Below are 23,302 nucleotides of genomic sequence, written 5' to 3'. Positions count from 1 at the left end.
TCAGGATCCTGTGTGTTTGCGTGTGTGTGTGTGTGTGTTTGTATGTGTGTGTGTGTGTGCATGTGTGTGTAAGCCAGAGGAGGACATCTGATGTCCTTCTCCATCACTTCCCTTACTCCCTAGAGACAGGTTTGTCCCTGAACCTGAAGCTAGGCTGACAGCCAATAAGCTCCTGTAATCCTCTTGTCTCTGTTCTCCCACAGTGGACTTTGAGATCCACAAGTCATGCCCGTTGCTAAGTGAGTGCTGGGGATTAGAACACAGGTCCACATCTTGCACAGCAAGTGCTGTTCTCCACTGAGCCCTCTCCCTAGCTCCTTAGGCACGAGAATTACCATGCTGTTCACTGACTTCCATACCCTTTGCACTGAATACCTTGAGGAATGTGTGGTCATTTCCTGTGGCTATCACAGATAGTCAACTCTGTGGCTTAAGGCAGCACAAGTGTATTTTCAGACAGTTCTGGAGGCCAGAGACCAGAAGGAAGTCTTACGTAGTGTGGACAGGACTTACTTCTGGAAGGAACGTGCATTTGTCCTTCCCCATTTCTGGAAGACTCCTGCATCTTTTGACTTACAACCCCAACCTCACACCATTGCGCCTTTCCCCTGGACCTGACCCCATGTCAGTCTCCTCTCCTGCTCCAATGTTCTCTCTGACTATTTCATCAAAGACAGTTGCTATTGCTTTTCAAGACAATCCAGCTGGGTCCAGAATCATCTCTACATCCCAACATCTTCTCCCAGCCCCCTACTCTGATGCAGATGAGATTAATATGCATGCCTTCTTAGGAGCTTTATCATTTGATATCACTAAGCCCCGGTGTAAAGCCTGGGAGATGGGCCCACATGCTTCTGTGAGGTCTAGGGGACCAGACTGTGGGGCATAGCCTAGGAGGGTGCTGTTTGTCATCCCCACCGCCAGGAAGCAGCTTCTAGGACCTGTGCTCTGCTGAGGCAGGCCTTGACAAGCTCAGGATAGTATGTCTCCACCAAGAAGATCAAGAAGGGACATGATAAGAGCTTCCGGGCTGAGAGGCATAACTCCTCGTCCCCATACTCCCCTTATCCCAGGTGAGAGCTAGACAAACCCTGGAAGAAAAATGGCCCCATAGTTCCAGCTTCAGTGATTAATGTGGTCCGAGCCTGGTGAAGTCCCCAATCCATCAAGCCTATGTTGTAGGCTGCCAGCTACCACCAATGTGTCTAATTACACACGCGGCATGCAGCAAATGAGGCACCGTGTCATCTCTTGTCAGAAGAGTCTAGGCCACTGCCTGCCCCCTTGGAACCACAAGGCCCTCTGCTTGCTGCTGGATGCACCTGCTGCTCTTGCCCCACACTACCAGAACACTCAGATCCCTGCCTGTGGCTCTTAGGATCCTGATAGGTCCCAGGAGTGGAGGATCCCAGAGTGCAGGCTCTAAGTCTAGTGACCCCTGTTGTGCTCACAGGACTCCTTCGGTCTTACCCAAAGATCTGCTGTTGTCTCGGACCCTCAAGGGGGTGGGGGGACTGCCACATGTCTGCCAGTGCACAATAGGTCTCTTGTGAATGGGCAAGCCTCATCTTTTCATCTATGAAGCAAACATATCTACTGAGTGTTAGGTTTCAGACCAGAGGCTAGTGAAGCCATGCTGACCTCCAGTCACCTCTTCTAGCTGCTGTGACAGGAATGGCAAGCCCCCACCAATAGCTGGTCTGCAGATCTTCAACCTCATTCCTCACAGACCCCGCTAAGTGCTGGAAAGTGTTCCAGGAGAGTGACAGGTGCCATTCTCAGGTCCTCCAGGAAGTTTACAGGCCTCAGGTTGCAGACTCTGGGACCTGAGAACAGCAGCACTATGGGTGTAACTGGCACACTTCACCTAGATGCACCGCTCCGCCCCATCCTTGGAGCCGCACACCCCATCACCAAATGCAGACCCACACTGGACCACCCATCAGATGTGGCAGAAAATCTCCCTGTTCCTCCGAGGCCTAGAAGAAGGGAACCCCCTCTCTGCCTTGTGGTCCCGAGCACTCCTCAGAGCTTTTGCTATGTTGTCATCTGTCTGTCGGTCCGTGTTGCTAACTGATAATTCTTCTCATACATCTCCTCTACCCCTCAAATCTACCTTAGTATCCCCTTGAATGCCAAACTCAAAACCTTTCCATGATCTTAATAGCAGAATCCACCAAGTTGTCGTTTTGTAACAGTCACAGGCCTAACAATTGTGTGGCTATGTGGTGTGTGCCATGGGTGAGTGCTCACATGAGCAGAGCCAGAAAACAACCTCTGCTGTTGTTTCTTGGGAGCTCTTGTTTTACCTTGTTTTTTAACATAGTATCTCTCACTGGCTGGGAATATCCCCAGTAAACTATTACAGCTAGCCAATGAGGCCTGTGGCTCTGCTGTGTGTCTTTCTAGCACTGGGATAAAAATGCATGCTATGGATTTTCCTCCTGTATGGTTCTGCACGTTATCATCATTATCACCATCATCATCACCATCACCATCACCATCATTCTTTTGAGACAAGGTCTCTAACTGAACCCAGAGTTTACCAATACAGCTAGGCTGACTGGCCAGCCAGTTTCTAGGATCTGCCTGTTTCTGTCCCCAACATTGGACTTACAGACACTTGCCACCACATCCTAATTTTATGTGGGCATCAGGGAAATCTAAATTCAAGTGCTTGGGTTTGCTCAATAAGCACTCCCTGGTCCCTCAGCTCTATTTTAGGGGTGGTGCTGGGGGAATTGAGACTGAGTCTTACTGTGTTGCTCTGCCTTGAACTCAGAGACCTGTCTGCCTCTGCCTTCCAAGTGCTGAGACTATAGGTGGGCACCACCACCACCCCTTTTTTGCTTAACATTGGTTCTGGGGCTCAGGCTGGGTCCTTGTGCTTGAAGGGGACAACACTTTCCTGGCAAAGCCATCTCACCAGCCCCTTCGTTGTTCTGAGAATGAGATCGGATATTGCAGGGAAGAGGGTAGAAAAGTTTAGGATATCCTGCTAGAGTTTATTGTTGCTGTGGCTCTCCCAGTTACCTGTTTCAGAAGAGGCTTCACCACAGACCAGACGACAAATATGGCTTGCCATTAGAAGAGGATGGGGGCTGGGGTGCAGATCAGATGAGCATAAAGAAGGAGGGAGACTTTCTCTCAGTGGAGGAGTTTGGATGTCAGTGTCCCTAAAGCCCCAGAGTCAGAGATGATGGGCAGATTTATCAGGGGACCTAGGAGGATGGAACCATGGTGAGGCCTGCCTGGGTCTTTGCTGGCTAGCTTTATGTTTTATGTCAGATAACAGCTAAAGTTATCTGAGAGAGGGAACTTCAATTGAGAAAACATCTCTATATGATCTGGCTGTAGACAAGTCTGTAAGGCATCAATTAGTGATCAATCCAGCTCGTTGTAGGTGGGGCCATTCCTGAGCTGGAGGTCTTGGGTTCTAGAAGAAACCCAGGTTGAGCAAGCCATGATGAGCAAGCCAGTAAGCAGCACCCCCTCCATGGCCTCTGCATCAGCTCCTGCCTCTGGGTTCCTGCCCTGCTTGAGTTCCTGTCCTTTGATGATGAACTGTGATGTGGAAGCACAAACCAGATAAACCCTTTCCATACCAACTTGCCTTTGCTCATAGTGTTTCATTGAAGCAACAGCAACCCTAAAAAGACAGTGTCCTAACAGCCTTATTTGGGACTGAACACCCTGCCCCCAAAGAGCTGCTGGGCACAGCTTTCAGCATGGGAATATCTTGCTGCCCAGCCAATTAGATGACTTCCCAGAAACACCCTCTTCCCACCTCCTTGTAGGGAGATTATTTCTTGATCAGCATCAAAACAAGATTCACACTGAAAACTAGGGCTTTAGTTTAGCGGTTGTCTTAGTCAGGGTTTCTATTCCTGCACAAACATCATGACCAAGAAGCAAATTGGGGAGGAAAGGGTTTATTCAGCTTACACTTCCACACTGCTGTTCATCACCAAGGAAGTCAGGACTGGAACTCAAGCAGGTCAGGAAGCAGGAGCTGATGCAGAGGCCATGGAGGGATGTTCCTTACTGGCTTGCTTCCCCTGGCTTGCTCAGCCTGCTCTCTTATAGAACCAAGACTACCAGCCCAGAGATAGTCCCACTCACAAGGGACCTTTCCCCCTGATCACTAATTGAGAAAATGCCTTGCAGTTGTATCTCATGGAGGCATTTTCACAACTGAAGCTCCTTTCTCTGTGATAACTCCAGCTGTGTCAAGTTGACACAAAACTAGCCAGTACAGCGGTAGAAGGTTCACCTCCAGTACATGAGTTCATAGTACTGCAAAGAAGAAAATCACGTTGCTTCCTGATGCTCGAGTGGCAGTGTTGCTCACAGTGCTAATGTGCAATGGTGCTGTCCCTGAACTTGAAGTGCAACGTCTTGGGTCTATGGAAAATGCAAGGAGACACATCAGTCAGGGGTTCTCTCTGACCCCTGTGAGGACATGCTCCTGAGATCCCAAAGGAAGAAGAAAAAGCCAGTTGAGAGTGGAAACAACCCGACCTGCAGTGTCTGTCCGGGAGGAGAGGAGCACCTTGCTTTCCGCTGGGCTTCTGCTCTTAAAAGAGTCTGGCAGGGTGCTAGAGGGAGGGTGGTAGAGTGTGGTGGGGCTGGTCCCCAGAAAAGAACGAGGACTTTGGTACACATTGGGCCAAGAGTACTTTGTGTCCCTGAGTGGAAGCTATGGAGTCCATGCCACTGGTTCAGGAGGCTCTGCCTTCAGTCTGTGTTGTTTGTGGGCTCCAGCTTTGATCTGTTCTGTCCTGGCATTTCGGAGGCGGTTGGAACTACCTCTGGCTGAGAAGAACTGGGAGGAACTCCTCAGTGTAGCAGATCCCCATCTGAGCAGTCTGGCAGTTCTGTTTTTTGAGACAAGGTCTCATGAAGCTCAGGCTAGCCTCAAACTCGCTCTGTAGCTGAGAGCTTCTTTCTAGTCCTCCTGCTTCTACCTCCAGAGTGCTGAAATTACAGATGTGCACCACCACACCTGGCTTATATCACGTTAGGGATGAAACCCAGGACGGTGTATCTGCCAGGTACCACATGACAAACTGGGCTCCATCTCCAGCCCCTTTCACCCTACACCCATGTCTTAAAGATGCTTGCTCCTAACACTTAGTCCAAATATTCTGATTTTTCCAAGTCCGGGATGAGGCCTGGGGATCGCCTTAATTCTAAGCTTACACAGACCAGTTTTTAGGGACCTTCCTATTTCTTTGACAACCAGGAAAGAAGCACAGAGTATTAACTTTCTGGAATCATGGAGTCAGCTACACTCTCAACAACAGCAATGCTACCTCAGAAATGGGGGCATTAAAGTCCCCTGTGCTTCTTGCCCTCCCACTCATAGCTGAGGTTCTCCTGGTTGGCCTAAACCCATCCATATCTGAGCTTGCAGGAGGCATGGACCATGTACTGGGGAGAGACCGTGACCTCTCAGCCACAGAGACCAGTGTCCTGCTGTCCTTTCTTGTCTGGCACCAGGCCTGACCACCATGATTTCCACCCAGCCCACCTTCTGTGTCTGACTACAGCTAATGGCTCCCAGAAGATCACTTGGTGCTGGGTTGCACTTAGTTAGTATTTATGGCAAGGTCACACTCTCCACAGAGGGCAGAAAGGCTCTGTGGGGACAGATGGCTCTGGGGTATAGCTCTCAGCTCATGGAAAGTCAACACACTGGACTGGGGTGTTAAGGAAGGAGAAGGGATACCAGGTGGTGGGCACACCTTACCCAAAGTTCCCCCAAGGGAACCATTTTACACATATAAGTCTCTGCCTGTCCCCAGCAGGAATGTACAAATGGAGATGTCAGCCCGTAAATTGGCACACTGTCACTTAAAATGGTCGTTTCGTTGCTGTGACTGTGCTCAGGTAGCTAACTTTCTAGTCTGTGGGATTTGAAGATAGCTCTTCCAAGGTCATGGTTGTTGAAAAACATGCCACCTGGTGACTTACTAGCGTGATTCTGGGGCCTGTGACAGTCTTCAACCATTCCCCAAGGGCAGCAGCTGGGCAGACAAAAGTTTATCTGGTTTCTTCTGAATTCTTAGCTCTGTACCCCAGTTTTAGCTTTGTTTGTGCATCTTAAAGAATCATCTTCTCCCTCAGCAAGTGTGTGTGTGCTCCTTTTTAAAGCCTGGTGAGTGGAGACTTGGGAAGGGCATGTCTGCCTGCTTCCTAGGCTGAGGTGCTAGATGGGCTCAGGCCACCTACCAGAAGCCTTGTCCCTTCTCCTGACATGACTTCATCCCCACCATGTTGTTCTCTGTCATTGGGACTCTCTCTCTCTCTGTAAAACCTGCCATGACTGACAACTTTCTACCTCTGATGGACTGGTCAGCAGACAGAAGGAGAGCACACAGCCTGGAGCAGGCTGCCCACACAGCCTGCCCTTGATGGAGGGACCCTTAGACAAGGAGACTCCTGCTTCCCTCGAGGCCAGCCCAGCCGTTGAGCAGTCAAGACTGCTGCCCTGCAAACATGGTGATGCTGTCCCTCCTGCTCATAAGAGGGAAACCGAGGCACTGGACAGCAACCTGCCCCTTCCTTGGCATAACTTGTGTTAGACTATCTCTTGTTGGGATAGGTAACGGAGAGAATAACTTGAGGGGAGATTTATTTGAGCTCAGATTTCGTGGACTTCAGTCCATGTCCTCCGGCTCCATAGCCATAAGCCCATGGTGAGGCAGAGACGCTCACCATGTCTCTTGGTGGCAGAATCTTGTGACAGAGGAGGCTGCTCATTACATGGCATCCAGGAAACAGAGAATTAAGAGGGATCCAGAGGTAAAACACACCCCTTTAGAGTTGGGAAGATGCCTCAGTCGGTCCTGTGCCAGCCGAGGACCTGACTTCAGTCCCCTAGGATGCACTTGAAAAAGCCAGTCATGGTGGTGAACACTTGTAAGCCTGGTGCCAGGGTGGCAGGTCACTGGGGCTTACTAGGCAGCTGTCTGCTGAAGTGAGAGATACTGTCCCAAGAAATAAGTGGAAAGCAACTAAGGAAGCCACCTGATGCGGACCTCTGGCTTTCACAGGTTCATGGACATGCCTGAACAACTCTCCCCCTTCCCTCTCCCTCCCTTCTCCCCTCTCTGTATCCCTCTTCCTCTCCCTCCTTCCCTCTTTCTCTCCCTCTCTCTTCCTTCCCCTCCCTCTTCTTCTACCTCCCTTTTCTCTCCCTCTCCCCCTCCTCTTCTCCCTCCTCCTCTCTCTCCCTCTCTTTTCCTCTCCCCTTTCCCCCTCCCTCTCTCTTTCTTTCTCTCTACCTTTCTCTCCCTCCCCCTCCCCCGCTGTCCTTCTCCCCCTCTCTCTCCCCTTTCTCTCTCTCTTCTCTTCTCTTCTCTTCTCTTCTCTTCTCTTCTCTTCTCTTCTCTTCTCTTCTCTTCTCTTCTCTTCTCTTCTCTTCTCTCTCTCTCTCTCTCTCTCTCTCTCTCTCTCTCTCTCTCTCTCTCTCCTTCCCCCAAAGGCATGCCTGTAATGACCTACTTCCTCCAACCAGGCTCAGTTCCCAATAATGTCATCAATTATGTATCTATCCATGGGTTGATTCCTTGATGGTTCATTAATCTGTTAATGAAAAGCAGAGTCCTTATGATCCAGTCACTTCCCAGGATGCTGCCCTCCAGCTCTCAGGCAGGCCTTTAAGACGCTTCAGAGTTAAACTATAACACATTCCCAGCCATGGCACAGGTAGGATTTGAACTCCAGGCAGCCCGATTCCTGCCGCATCTCCCCCTACTCTGAGAACATAAGATTCTCAGCCCAGACACGTGCTCTGTGGCATGGGGCAGACAGCTCATTTATAATGGAGCCTGGCCCATAAAAGTTTAATGAGGAGCTTGTCTGATAAGATGCCTAGTGTTTGATCTTTGTGAATGCCAGCTGCTCATGTAAGAGGCGCTTCCTGGCCGTGACTCTGGGGAGCATTGATGGGGTCAGCTGGGGGCAGCAGTCAGTGGGGAGTGAAGATGTAGTTAGTCCTGTAGAGAAGGGCTGCATGGGGAGCCCTGTGTTCTCAGAAGCTGCAGGGGCAGGCTTCTGACCAGGATTTCCTACAACATCAGGAAGTGACCCTCTGATTCCTCTCCTGTCCCTTGGGGTTCTGTTGGACATTCGCCCCCTCTGCACTCTAAGGATGAAGGCAGAGCTGGGTAGGGCTGGGATGTAAATCTTACTATATACTCTCAGTACATACAAGGGCTGGCTGATTAACCACCACATGCCTCAGTTTCTCCTTCTCTAAAATGGGGGTGTGTTTGTATCCTTGTAATGGTTGATACTGTCAACTTGACAGTATATAGAGTCACCTAGGAGAGAAACCTCTAGTCCTGCTGTGGGGCAGTGCTAGATTAGGTAAAGATGAGAAGACCCACTCCCATCGTGAGTGGCATCCTTCAGTGGGTTGGGTCCTGGACTAAAAGGCAAAGCTTTCAGAGCACCAACATTTATCTCTCTGCTTCCTGACTAAATGCGATGTGACCGGCCACCACATAGACCATCCCAGCCATGACGGACTGTACCATTAAAAACTGTGGGCCTCAATAAACCTTCCTTCCTTAAGTGACTTTTTGTCAGGCATTTTGCCACAGCAGTGAGAAAAGGAGCCAACGCAGCACGGATAGGGTTGATGAGAGGGTAAGGTGAGTTGTTACATATCATTACATACCGTGTGTGCTGTCGTGGGAGTCTGGATTAGAAGTCCCCCCAAAAGCCCCTGTCCACGGATTTGCGGGAGGAAGTTAAGTCATGGGGGTGTTGCTCCTGGAAGAGATACTGGGACCCTGGCCTCCTGTGAGATAGAGAAGCTGGCCCGACCACCTTCCCTTGTCCTCCCTGTAATGTTCTCTGCCAACCCCAGGTCAAATCCCACCCCAGCACTCAAGGACTTGGTGCTTGTGACTTTCAGAACTGAGAGCCAAAACAAACCATGTGTGTGTGTGTGTGTGTGTGTGTGTGTGTGTGTGTGAGCGAGCGCGTGTGCATTGTATGTATATGCATGTGCACATGGAGGCCTGAGGTCAATTCCTCTATCACCCTCCACCTTGGTTTTTGAAACAGGATCTCTTACATGCTTAGAACTCACTGGTGGCTGAGCTGCCCTGGGAATCCTATTTCTTCCAAATACTGGGATTACAAGGGTACACCACCTCACCCTGTTTTTATCTTATTAAATTAGTTCAGAGAGTCAAACTCAGGTCTTCATTCTTGACTGGTAAACACTTCACAGTTGGGCTGTCTTCCCAGCCCCAGCCGTCCTTCTTTCTGAGTTGATTTATCTCACATATTTGCAAAGCTCAGTGACACCGTGTGTGCAGAAGCATGACACTCCCACAGCATCCTGAGCACACATCCCACACACAGAGAAAAGAAAGATAGAAAAGAAGGAGGGAGGGAGGAGCAGATTGTAGGGTGACAGGCTTAAAGGATTGTGGGCTAACAGGCTGGAAGGAAGGAGATGTGGAACCTCACACATGAAAAGGGGGCCAGTGTTTATCAGCAGAAGGGCCTGCCTCTTCTCTGTAAGCCAGCCCACAGAGACTGTCTAGATACAGTGCTGCTGAGGAGAGAACCTTCCCCAGGCACGCACTAGCCAGTACTACCTTTGAGAGTTTATTTGAGCCCAGGATTAACCTGTCTAGCTTTGATGGGCCAGCAGGACATTCCACACAGATCTTGGCAAGGCTAAGCTGTCAAGTCCGCCATGTTTGTCTGCCATCCCTACAGACTCTTCTTTCCTGAAGGCATCCTCCTCTTCTTCATACCCCTCTACCTCTGAGACCAGTATCTATCTGCCTATTCCTATCCAGGGCTTCAAGGCATTGACTTTCTAGAAGATTCCATTCAGTTGTGCTCAGCCAAGGGTGGGTTATACTATAGACCAAGACTTCACATCCCCAGCGGTAACCAGTGTCCAGGTCCCCCAGAGAGGGTCTCATTTTGACAAGGCGCTCCTGGCCTTTCCCCTGGCCCAGCTGTGTTCCTGGCCTTACTTCTTACCTGGAGCAAGTCCGAGGCTATCTTAAGCCTGTATCCCAGCACCTGTTCGCCTGAACAACAAGCACTCTGCTAGCTCTTATCGTTGAACCTTTGTTTTTTTCTGAAGCAAGATCTCATGTAGCCCAGGCCAGCATCTAATTCATCATGTAGCCAAGGATGGTTTTGGATGCCTGGTCCTCCTACCTCCACTTCCACAGTGCTAGAATTGTAGGCATGAACTACCACATCTGCTTTATTTATTCCATGCTAAGGATGGAGCCGGGTCTTCGTGCATGCTAAGCAAGCCCTCTACCAACTGAGCTGTGTCCCCAGGCCCTTCCTATGTTCTTGAACACATCTGGAACTAGGCGTGTGAAATAGCAGTGCCTTCCTCCCCTTCTGGCTCTCAGGGAACTGAGATAAAGAAGGAGTGTGTGGGCGTGACCAAACCTCTGTTAACTGCTGCAGCTGGGGCTTTTAGAACCACTCTGTATGGCCTCTGTGGCCTCCGTTTTATGACCTCATTTCCCTACGCAAACATCAGTGTTTACTTAGTGAGATATCTCCAAATCTAAATACTGATTACTCTTCAAGAATCTGTTGAGGGATGAGGGCAAAAACCCAGAGCTCAGCTGGGTCTGGTGAACACAGGCTCTGTAGCAGGCCTGGGGAACTGCAGGGCCCAATGTAGATACAAGTGCATCTGTCAAAATGAATCCACCAGATAGGCCTAGGGCTGGCCAGTAGGGATACTGAGCAGCAGATGTTATCCACAGCTCTGATGGAACACCAGGGTGACAGAGGGACACGCCTGAAATGCTTTCTAGTAGCTTCCATAATTTCTTCACTACAGGCTCCAATTCTCCATTCCAGGGACCTCAGCCATTCAGCCAACCTCACCAGAGGCCTGGATCCCTGCAGCCATCCTTTCTCTAAAATCTGGGTCTGCTAAATATCAAAAACAAGTGGTTCAGTGAAGCCTCACGGAGACAGATCAGCCAGCATGACCGAGGCACTCTCATGCTGTGCCCAGCCTGGGTGTTACGAGAGAGGGTCTGAGTCCCAGGGAATCCACTGAGGCATCTAAGTTCTTGTATTCCAGGTTAGACTGGGGGCTAGACATACAAATAGAGTTTTTGAGAAAGGAAAGGCATCCTAGAGAATGAGAATGGGTAAGGTTCTCATGGCTGTTACTAAGATAAAATAGTATGATGGAAGCAACTTGGGGGACAAAGGATTTATCGGGCTCCAGGTTATAATTCATCATTGGGGTTCAGGGAAAGTCAAGGAGTTAGGAACTTGAAGCCACTGGTCACGTTACATCTACAGTCAGAAGAAGAGACCAACAAATGCATCCAGACAGGTCAGGATCCCTTGCCTAGGGAATGATGCCACCCACAGTAGGTGGGTGTTGACAATCAGATACTGCAATCAAGACAGGTTCCCCAAAGACATGACCACTGAGTGGCTCAATCTTGATAATCCTTCACTGAAAATTTTCTCAGGTGATTCTAGATTGTGTCAAGTTGACAATTAAAACCAACCACCACAACTAGTCCTTAGAGATAAGCCCTCAAAGCACTGGCCAGGAGCCACATGACCCTTTGTAGGTCATTTATGTAGCACCTAACTCACACACATTTACCTACTGTGAGCTTTTCTTGTTCTGTGTGTTGTATGAAGTCCAGGCAACTAAGTGTTTCTAGTTTTTTCCTACCACTGGCTTATTTTATATATTATTATTGATGTGGTTTTTTTTTTTCTAGTCCTATGTACTTCTTCCAGTGTAGTCAAGAGTGACCTTGAACTCCTGATGTTCATGCCTCTACCTCTGGAGTTCCAAAATGGCACTGGGGATGAGCCAGGACTTTGGGAGCCCCATGTTCCCATCTTCCTGCCCTAGGTCTCTCACTTCTCTGTTATCTACAATTATGAGTTCTTCATCCCCAATTTCCATGACAATTTCTCTTTGGCACATATCCTTAATAGTGTTATTGGCCTGGATGAGCATTTTATATATTATGGCTACCCATTTCCCTAATGATGTATTGCTTAGTTTTGCTTTGTGGCTCTTTCTATAAATAATGCAATTGCAGGTATTTTCTTGGGGAACTTGGATCTCATGCTTTATAGTCAGTGTTTTATCTTCTCTGCCTTTATTCCTTCCTTCATCTGTTTGATGTTATTAGCTCATTCTTTCCTGCTGCGCTACAGCAATCTGAATCTCCAGGCATCTGGGGTGCACTTGTGCCCTTCATCACGGGGGACTCCCATGTCCTGTCCTCTGGGCTCCTTGTGTGTGGTGGGTTCTGTAATTAACCCCAGGGGGTTGGAATTTCCAAGTCACAGGGATTTCATATTCTTGTCATCCAGTATGCTGAGATTTTTGCTCCATAACTTTGCCAACGGAAGATCCCACCCATAGGGTTGAGCAGCTGAGCCACAGCAGGACAGTACTGACTGGGGAGATGGATCAGTTAGGAAGTATGATTCCCAGAACACACACTGAAAAGGAGAGGAGGAAATGCTGGGTGTGGTAGCACACCCTGGTAATCCCAGGACTGGAGAGGTAAACACTAGTGGATCCAGCTCCCTGACGAACCTGCTGCCCAGTCTGTGAATTCCAGACCAGAGAGAGACACTGTCTCAAAACATCAAGCTGGATGATGCATGAAGAATAATAACTGAGGTCATCCTCTAGTGTGTGCGCACAAACACCCCCACACACACAAACTTTTGGTTTTGAGACAGGATCTCAAATTATAGCTCTGGCTGGCCTAGAACTCTCTTTGTTAACTAGGCTGGCCTCAGACTCATAGGGATCTTCCTGTCTCTACCTCTGCCTCTTGAGTGCTGAAATTAAAGGAATGCACCACCACTATCCTTAGAAGTATACACATTTTTAAAAAAAAGTTTTCATTCTTTTTGGGGTTTTTTTTGTTTTTTTTTATTTTAATTTGAAGTATATTTTGTTAGTTATTAGAATAGCTATACCAGCTTGCTTCTTGTTTTCTTTTTTTTTATTACGTATTTTCCTCAATTACATTTCCAATGCTATCCCAAAAGTCCCCCATACCACCCCCCCACTTCCCTACCCACCCATTCCCATTCTTTTGGCCCTGGCATTCCCCTGTATTGGGGCATATAAAGTTTGCAAGTCCAATGGGCCTCTCTTTCCAGTGATGGCCGACTAGGCCATCTTTCGATACATATGCAGCTAGAGACAAGAGCTCTGGGGTACTGGTTAGTTCATAATGTTGTTCCAACTATAGGGTTGCAGATCCCTTTAGCTCCTTGGGTACTTTCTCTAGCTTCTCCATTGGGAGCCCTGTGATCCATCCAATAGCTGACAGTGAGCATCCACTTCTGTGTTTGTTTGGCCCCGGCATAGTTTCACAAGAGAGAGCTATATTTGGGTCCTTTCAGCAAAATCTTGCTAGTGTATGCAATGGTGTCAGCGTTTGGAAGCTGATTATGGGATGGATCCCTAGATAAAAGTTTTCATTCTTTTCTGGGCCAGGAATATATTCCAGAGTAGAGGAATTGCTAAGGGCCCATGAAGAGATGGGCCCAGTATCACCCAAAACAAATAACAAACCTGCTGACTTTCTGAAAGTACAATTGCCCCGAGTACATGGTTTTTTTTTAATATGATTTTTGGAATTTTCCAAGTAGATGTATAGAGAACATAATGAACAAGCTTGCCAATATCGAATTTCCTAGACAGAACAAAGCAAAGAAACCCAACAAAACCCCAAGCAACAAAGGGCCATCAGGAGTTCTGGTGAGCCTGCAGGGAACTTTCTGGGTGCTGGGATAGCCTGCCTACTCTACAAGAACAGACACAGGCCTGCCCACTTCAGCAGAGGGGAAAAGAGAGAGCCCAAGCTTCAAGGTCTGTGAATACAGTTCCCTCCCTGGCAGGTCAGTGGGCCCAGCCTGGGGCAGAAGGAGAACAGAAAACTCCATGGAGCTAGTAACCACTGACTCCCGGCAGCTTAGCCATGGCACGAGGGCACGGGTTCCCCAGTTCTGTCATTGCATTGTGATCCTGGTGGGTGGCAGGCATCTTGGGATGAAGTATGCGGTCCAGCCTTCCTCAGAGCCTAAGGGCTTTGTGTGTCATGCCAAGTGGTTTCTGCTATGGGGAATCAATGACCGTGTAATCCCGGTGGCGGCAGAAAATCACGATCTGGAGCCCTGAAGAGCACAGGATGGAACGTGGAGGGTGGCACCTCCTGCCCCTCAAGGGCTGACCCCACCCCTAGACAGGATCTTTACCAACCAGAAAGTGGGGGCTTAAACCAGTGGAAATGTATTCTTTCCTGATTCTGGAGATAGGAAGTCACAGGGCAGCCTCACCAGGCCTATGGCAAGACAAGACTGTGCCCTAGTGGCTCACAGAGATGCTTCTCTCTCCCTCTGCTAGCCTCTGCTGGTGACTAGCATTCCTCAGCTTAGGGCTGCCTCAGTGTGATCTCTGCCTCGAGGTCACATGGCCCTCTCTGTTTGAGCCCTGTGTTCCTTTAGGACTTTTGAGAACCCTGTGATGACACTTAGACCTGGCTACTCGGGTCATTGCAAATGTCACCTTGGTTATGTCTGCCATGTCCTTTGTTGTCTAGATTCAGTTGACCATAGGTTTCAGGAATTTAGGCAATGTCACCAGCTTCCTTCATGTATTCTGCAATCATTTTTCTTCACACCTGATCCACAGAATCACTGCTGTGGTTGCTTTTTGCTCATGAAGAGACAGGCACAAAGAGGGGCACACAGTTTTCTTCCAACCACATAGCTCAGAGTAAACTGAACTGAGCTGAAGTGGAACCCAGGTCTTTTGCTATTATGCCTGCTATTCTCACTGGGTGTTCATCATCCATCCATCCATCCATCCATCCATCCATCCATCCATCCATCCATCCATCCATCTTCCATTCATTTGACATACTAGAATGCTCAAACCTCTTAGTGGGCATAGGCTTAGAACTTGGCAAGCAGACTTAGTTGGTACCTGCTCCTGGGCCTGTCCACCCACTGGGGAGATAGGAGCATGTCACTACTTGTAGTTCCTCCCAAGGGAGCCCAGTCATCTGCTAAACTCAAACTGAGGAAGGCTCTGTCTTCCACAGCAGTGCCTCTCGAGAGATCTGACCTTGACCTGGGACTGGAGGAGGAGGGACACTTCTTTGGCAAGGGGCTTCTAATGACAGTCTTAGGAGAGGAATAGAGGTAGCTGAGAGGATACAGATGGGAAAGCAGGAGCTGGGGTCAGAGTTGTAGCCACAGGTCACCCCAGAATCCAGCCCAGGAGATGTGTAGGCTGACAGTCAAAAATGTCGGGTCTAACCTTTCCCATCTTCAGAGGCCCCTAAACCAGGCTAGGGACCATCAACTCATAGTGTTACAACTTATTGCCATGCCAGTGTCTCTTTGGGTCTCAGTAGTTCTGTCTGTGAGATGGGACACAGGCTGCTGCCTGACTCTGGCCTCATGGTCCTGTCTCAGCTGCTCAGGTCTGGTCTTTCTACTCTCTCCCTTCCCTGGTTGGAGATCAGGGCCCACCCTGGTGCTCAGGCTGAGTCTGGGTGAGTCAGCATGCTGTTCACTTTCCCAGACAGGCATCGCTGGGTGGGGCTCAGGGGCCTCAACCCTCCCTCCCCCTGCTTTCTTTCCCTCCTCTCACTCCATTAGGAAGGAACACGTCCATTCCTGCCCCAGGGCTGTTCCATGCTACAAAGCCCACGCCCTCCCTTCATGTCCCCATCTGTGAGAGCCTTGCTCATACTCCCAGCCGGCATCACCCTCATAGCTCCCCTCCAGGAAGACATGGCTCCCGTCATTCTAGCTCACCAGGGACCCATTACCAAGGCTCTGGGCATGCTAGCTCAGGCCCGGTCTTGGTGCTAGGGTGCACGTGGGATTCTCATCACCTCACCCTCTCCTTTTGTCTCCTGCCAGAACTCCTGTGCTGACATGTGAGAAGGGGGCATGAGTTGGGGTGTCAGGAGGGTGAGCGGGGTATGCTTCCCTGCTGAGCTCTTCTGTTCTGTTGTTATATGAGAAGGGGGAGCGCTGGCTGAGCACCTACTAAGGACCCAGTACAGTTACTCCACACACTTCTCGTACATCCTTCTTCTGTCTACACCTGCTCATCCATCTACTCTCTCACCAGCCAGCAGGTGAAGGATGCGTGGCTCTACCAGGTCACACACGAGTCGCAGCACTGAGACTTAGTCTTAGTCTATTCCATCTGTCTACCTCCAAAGTTCAAACTCCACCTACAACATGTACAGTGGCCTCTCAGACACCACCACCCCAGGGTGAGATGGAGACCAACTGAGTGATGCCCCAGAGGGACTGCCAGGCAGAATTTCTGGGGAGGGCACCAGTGAGGATTTGTCGAGGGGAAGCTTGTACCTTAGTGAACTGGAAATATCAGCATGTCCAATGTCCTCCTGAGAGCAGAGGCTGGCTTTTTTTCATTCTGGCTCTTGGGTAAGGCTCGTGACATTCTTATACATATTTGAGGGAAGGTATGCATGGGTACATGTTTGAGTGTGTGCAAATGTCTATGCATGTGTGCACATAGACATGTGGAGGCCGGAGGATCACTCTTCCTTACTTTTTGAACCTGGAGTCCCCCATTCAGCTAGCCCATGGGCCCCAGAGACCTCTTCTCTCTGCCTCTCCACTGCTAGAACTTTAGGTGCACACTGTTATGCCTAGCATTTTTCATGGATGCTGTCGACCTAAACTCCTCCTCATGCCTGCACAGTCAGCGCTACCCACCAAGATATCCTGTCTTCAGCCCACTTCTCCACTTCCTACTCTTTGTCCCATTTCATCCTTGGCTTTTTTTTTTTCAAGTCCCCCAACCTCTCACAGCACAGGTGTGCATAAGCATACTCTCATACTCCCAGGCTATGATCAAGTAGCTGACATAGCTGGCCCTTCTTGTCTTCTTCCCCTGGTCCAACCTGGAGCTCTTCTGAACTTGACCCTCTAAGAGTTCAGAAGTGGATAGCATGTGTCTTGATTTGACTCCCAGGGCCAGATCCAGCCATGCACCCACAATCTAGTACCCTCCCAAATTGAGTCCTAATTTCAGCATTCCCAGAAAAACCTTCAGGGCTACTCATTGCCCCCATGGCTCCAGGGCCCAGATCCTACTGTTGCAGGCCCAATCTGCCAACTATCTGGCATGAGGGAAGAGTAAAGACTTGTTCCCCAGGCTTTTGATCAAATCTTTTATCAGGGAATGGCCAATCACCCCACTGTACCCTGGTAAACTTGTTTGGGGAAGCTGTCATAGCTTCTCTGGGTGTCTTACCCATGGCCACCAGCGGACTGAAAGTCCTCAAGGACTGTTCTCTAATAGAGTTGAGCAGCCCCAGAGACTGGAACACCATCCAGTGTGCAAGCTCTGCTCTGGCACACTCCCAGTTACCTCCCAGCTGTGGGCATGAGGCAAGAAAGCATGACCCCCACCCCCTCTCTGGACCCATGTCCTCCTTAGGGCTACTTGCTGTACAGGAGTTGGTAGCAATGCATCTTCCTTGATGACCACCATAACAAGGTGTCCAGGGCCCTGCAGGGAGCTTCTGTGTGTTCCACAGAGCTTGGGGCTGAGAAGAAGGAAGGCAGTGCCTGGGCAGAAATCCCTTGGTGATGGAGGCAGTCTCTGGGGAAGGGAAGCAGCATGCCTCTTCCCCTACAGGGCATCACCTACTCTCTGAAGACAGCCTCTTCCTCTGTGTGGGACACAGACACCACCCTGAGCACTTTACTTCCCTTACAGAGTGGCCCTATTTTTGAGTGCATGTCAAAATACCTCAACAATATTTACTCCTGACTCCTGCCCCAGAGTCCAGAGGGATCTGGGTCACATCAAACAGCCTACCTGGGACTGCTGGGTAGTCTCAGCCTGGTGGTAGACATCTCATGTCATCACTGACTGTCTTGGGGTCCTAGCTAAGCTAGACCACACTGCCAGCTTAATGCCAATGAGGCCCCACTCCTGGGTTTGGGGCCACTTACAGCCACCACTTTCTGTATTCTTGTCATTTCTGTCGCTGTGATAAAATACACTGACAAAAGGCACCTTGGAGAAGGGTACAGGAACCAAAAGCAGCTGGTTACATCACAGCTACAGTCAAGAGCACAGAGAGAATAAATTCATACATGCATGCTTTCTTGCATCTAGCCTGTTCTCTATATTATGTCAAAATACAGCCAGAAATCCCCACTTGAAGAATGGTTCTGCTCACAGTGGGTTAGGTCTTTTCACATCAACTAACAACCAAGGTATGCCCACAGACCAGCCTGGACTAGATGGCCCCTCACTGAGATTTTTCTCCTGAATGATGCTAGCTTGTGTCAAATTAACAATGAAAACTAAGAGTCTTCAAACCCCAGCCTGCTGCCCATAGCACACCGACCTTCCCCTGCAGGGCACTCAGCTTCCAACACTCCATTAACCTCTCAGGCTTATCCCTCAGGTTCTGCCTGAGTCTCCTCTTCCCAAAAGTGCCTGTGTGCAACAGGAACACAAATGTCCATCCTGTCATAGTCACAGCGAGAGCCACTTAGCCTGACGTCCATCAGCCAGCCCTGCTTCTCCTCCCTTGGGACACACAGCAACCTCTTCACAGCAAGGCCACAATCAAGCCTCAAAATAGTGAAGTTCTGCATAGGTGGATCCCCTCCGTAGCTGGCTTGAGCATGACAGCAGTTCAAAGTGACTTGTGACTTCTGCCATAGGCTCTCCTCTGCCCATGAGCTTGTAGTCCACTGGGGAAATGCCTCTGTTACGCCTTCAGAACTCTATTCCTGGGCAGATATGCATGTTCAAAAGGTGCCTGGATATGCAATGCTACTGGGCAGAACCGGGTCTCTAAGATACCAACCTAAGACCCTACTGGTATTCTTTGGTAGGGGTGCAAAATACATTTGTGAAGGAGCTTCAGGAAGGGAGTTACCCCAGGGGTCCCTCAGTGTCCAGGTTTCAGATACAAGAAGAGATTTGCATGAGATAGAAAATGCAGGAAGGAAGGCATCTCGGGCTGTGGAAAAACCACAAGGGCTGCTCGAGGCTAGATAAGCTCATTGGGCTTGCAAGACCAAGGCTCCTACATCACAGATGCTGAAGAGTGATATAGTTGAAAGCTTCCTTCTGGATCAATGGATTGATATTTGTAAAGCTCAGATGTGAGTGCATCTGGCCATCACCTGCCTGTCATACCTTGTGCTATGTTGTGAAGCAGGCTAGTTTTCATGCACAGTTGGACACACTGAATCATCACATCTGGTTTTCTCAGTAGCCACACTGTCCACTGTAGTAGCCAATCAGAATGGAACCCCACACAGCTTCACCAATCTGGGGCGCTGCTGTGGTGCCTTTCCAGGCTTCACACTCTACTTCTAACTTATACTGTGGCTCATGCATACTTTGGATGCGGGTCATTGTCCTAGTTTCATTTCCTATTGCTGTGATGATACTTCAACAAAAAGCAATAAGGGAGAAGGAGTTGATTTTAACTCATAGATTCCAGGTTACTGTCCATTGTTGTGAAGAAGTCATGACACAAACTTGAAATAGTCCCATCATACCATCACTCCCAGACTCAAAAGCATAGAGAAATAAATGCACATATGCTTACTTGAATGGCTTTTTTTCTTCTCTTGCTTAGCTCAATTTGACCACTCTCACAGTTTAGGACTGCCTAGGCAATGGTGCCACCCGGAGTAGACCTTTTTTTTCTACACCAATTAACTTAAGACAATCAGTCCCCCCCAAAGACTTGCCCATAGGTCAGCCTACTGTAGACAATACCTCATTAAGACTCTCTTCCCAGCTGATTCTAAGTTATACCAAATTGACAATTAAAATGAATCACAGTTGGTGAGAATGGATTTTGGAGTAGGTGTCTCCAAAACCTGGAGGCCCTAGGTCAGGTGGCCAAGGGTTCTAAAAGACTCATTAAATGTTGAGTAGAGTCATAGCCTCCAATGCATATAGATGATTGCAGTCATCCCAAGCAATGAAAACCAAGCCAAGTGCCCACGTGACTGCTGAGGGTATTCAAGTCAGGGGACTGTGAATGGAAAGCATCACCACATAGAGAGCTAGAACAATATTCTGTATTTTAGTTCAGCTCACCAGCTTGAACACCATTCTTGGGCAGTTGCATGTAACTCAGTTGGTAAAGTTTTTGCTTTCCAAGGCAGTAAGACTCACCCTCAGAACCCACATAAAAGATCTGAGCATGGTGTCATGGTATGTACTTAAAATCCCAAACCTATGGAGACAAAGACAGGTGGATCACAGCTCACTAGCTAGCTAGCCTAGCCTCTTTGGGTTCCACGCTGGTGACAGACATGATATTTAAAATAGAATTCAAAAAGCCAACAAGGGAGATGGATTGCATCTGAGAACCAACAGCTCAGATTGACCTTCGACCTCCAACGTATGTGTATGTGTACACACACGTATGTGTATGTGTACACACGCTACACCTCACACAGAAAGATTTACCTTGAATCGTGAACTTTTCCTTCAGCTGCTTCCGAATCCTAGTGTTCTGACTGAAGCTGAACATCTGTCCTTTTCTACAGCTTTTTGCTCAGTCTGATAGCAATGAGCTCTTAGGACCTTATTCCTGGATTTAGTGTGGCCAAGGTCCTATGTACTGTCCATGTTCTAGTATTCATGCATGTGCCCATGCATTGACCTGTATAGGCACACGGGAGCAGGGCTGCAACCCAAACATGTGGTCAGCTGAGCTCAGGCCCAGCAAACCTGAAGGAGGTATCCAGAGTTTCAATACAAGGATTCTTGTGATACAGGGTCACTACATAGCCTTCTTTCTGTGGGTGTGAACAAATAATGGAGGTCAGAGCACAACTTCTAAGTGTCACTCCTCAGGTGCCATCCAGTTTTTGTGGTCTCTATTGTCCTTGACCTTTGCCAAGCAGCTAGACTAGCTAGCCAGTGTGCTCTGCCTGTCTCTTTCTCCATCTCAATGTGGCTGGAATTACACGTCCATAGCTACCTCTCCCTGTTTTTACAGTCACCTCTGGGGATGGAACTCAGATCCTCGGGCTTCCAAGGCAGACACTTTACCCACTAAGCCATCTCTCAAACCCCTTTGGAGCTTCCAGTCTGGGTCCACTGACTGATTCTTTCAAGGTCTGACTCTAAGCTAGAGCTGACAAGGAGTTTGGCATAGAAAATTAAAATGGCAAGCTTCTGAATGAAGTCTGTGGGTGTCTGCACACGTCAATGGCTACTCCTGTGGTTTGGGGTTCTTAGTGAGGTATTTGTGCCCCGTGGGTCTTCTTTCTGAGAATATCACCTTTTGCCTCCACAGGCCTCCCACCCTAAGTGGCAGCCCTGTCATCTCAGATATCTCCTTGATACGACTTTCTCCACACCCTGCTGGCCCTGGAGAATCACCCTTCAGCGCCCACCACCCCTACGTGAACCCCCATATGGAGCACTACCTCCGGTCTGTGCACAGCAGCCCCACACTCTCAATGATCTCTGCCGCCAGGGGCCTCAGCCCTGCTGATGGTAAGTAGTGCTGGAGCAGAGGCAGCAGGGACATTGGGGGTGGTGCTAGGGGTGACTCAGTCCACACAGCCACTTTGATCATCTTCCAATTACACATCAAATTAAATTTTCATCAATAGATATAGCTGTTGGTTAGGTCAAAGCCCTCATGATTCAGTCAGTTCCCCAGAGCACCACCTCTGTACATTGCAATGGGGACCCAAGCTTTTAACACATGAGCCACTGAGAGATGTTTCATATCCAGACCATAGCAGCCACATCATAGGGACAGACTACTGCTTGCAACACGCCAAAGGCTGCGGAAGCCAGTGTTAAGTAAGAGATTGTGTGGGAATATCTCCTTGAAGTCAGCATCAAAAGGGAGGCAGAGCAGAGCTGGCTGCTGCCTGAGTCTGTTTTCTGTCCCTGTGATGGTCAGCACAGATGGCCTCTCAAGTCCCAGGAATCCCCTGGAGGTGGAGTTACAGGCAGCTGGCGCCCCATCCCCCAGGGATAGACCAATAACTTTGAGTAGGCTCAGCTGCTTGAGAAAGTGGACCAGCCCACTGGAACAGGTTGATTTGAACCAGAGGTGAGTAGAATCACATAACATAGTTACTTTCTCAGATCTAAATTTTTCCTTGGGGCTGAAGAGACAGGTCAGTTGGTAGGTATAAAATCAGTCCTCCAGAACCCAGGATTTTTAAAAAGAAAGTAATCAATAAACAGGGCCCAGTGGCAAGCAGTTGAAATCCCAGCACTGGGGAGGCAGGGACCGAGGTTCACTTGTGAGCCAGTCTGGTGGAATCAGTGAGGTCCCTTTTCAAGGAGAGGCCCTGTCTCAAAGACAGTGGGGAGCAACTGAAGAAGGCACCCAGTGTTGATCTCTGGTCTCCACGTGAGCACAGAAGGTGATGGATGGGCTAGGAGGTCAAGCGTTGAGACCCCAGACCAAAGGTGAATTATTTTTCCTTCTTTAAACAGTAATTTTTTAAAAAGATTTTATTTATATATTTTCATTTTATGTGGGTGTGCATGCATGTTTACATAGGTTCCCCTAGAAGCCAGAAACAAGTATTGGACCCACTGGAGCTGGAGTTAGGGGTGGTAGGGAGCCACCCAGCATGGGAGCTGGGAAGTGAACACGGGCTCTCTACAGTAGCAGTATGTGCTCTTAACTGCTGAGCCACCCCTTGGACAGTAGATTCTGATGGCTCCTTTCTCTTGCCTTCTGTGACAGTGGCCCACGAACATCTGAAAGAGAGGGGACTCTTTAGCCTCGCTGCCCCAGGCACCAACCCTTCAGACTATTACCACCAGATGACCCTCATGGCAAGCCACCCCACCCCCTATGGGGACCTTCTAATGCAGAGCGGGGGTGCTGCTAGCGCACCCCATCTCCACGACTACCTCAACCCTGTGGATGGTGAGTACCAGAGGGTGTAACATGGGGTGGGGGTCAGGGATGATGCGGATGAGGGTGACTGACTGACAGTCATAGAAAACAGGTCTGCCCTCCCTTTGGAGGTGAGAGACACAAAGAGAAGTCTGCACTGCGTCCCAGCACTGTCTATACTACCAGACATGGGGACTGAGCCCAAGTAATAGGATGGGTGGCCAAGAACCCTGTGGTCATCACAAAGAATGGGATGCACTCACTTAACTTTTGGGAAGAATCTAGTAGGAAGTACAGACACCACCCACCACTGGGGGTTGGTAAGCTAAGAGGGAATGAGGTAAGCAAAATAGGAA

At 49.2% G+C, this 23,302-nt stretch overlaps 1 protein-coding gene across 1 annotated transcript in view; it reads left to right on the top strand.

The window, feature by feature from the left end:
• Gli2 (GLI family zinc finger 2) overlaps positions 1-23,302 on the top strand; it is a 221,346-nt gene that overhangs the window by 166,487 nt on the left and 31,557 nt on the right. Inside the window, exons 4-5 of the mRNA XM_021165818.2 lie at positions 21,369-21,571; positions 22,791-22,976. Coding sequence (XP_021021477.1) covers positions 21,369-21,571; positions 22,791-22,976 — 389 coding nt within the window. The remainder of the gene's footprint in view (positions 1-21,368; positions 21,572-22,790; positions 22,977-23,302) is intronic.

The sequence above is a fragment of the Mus caroli genome, unplaced genomic scaffold (assembly GCF_978045245.1).
Source record: "Mus caroli unplaced genomic scaffold, Mus_caroli_1 scaffold_1, whole genome shotgun sequence".
Taxonomy (NCBI): domain Eukaryota; kingdom Metazoa; phylum Chordata; class Mammalia; order Rodentia; family Muridae; genus Mus; species Mus caroli.
Note: the sequence above shows the minus strand (reverse complement) of the source record. Positions and strands in the feature narration are given on the sequence as shown.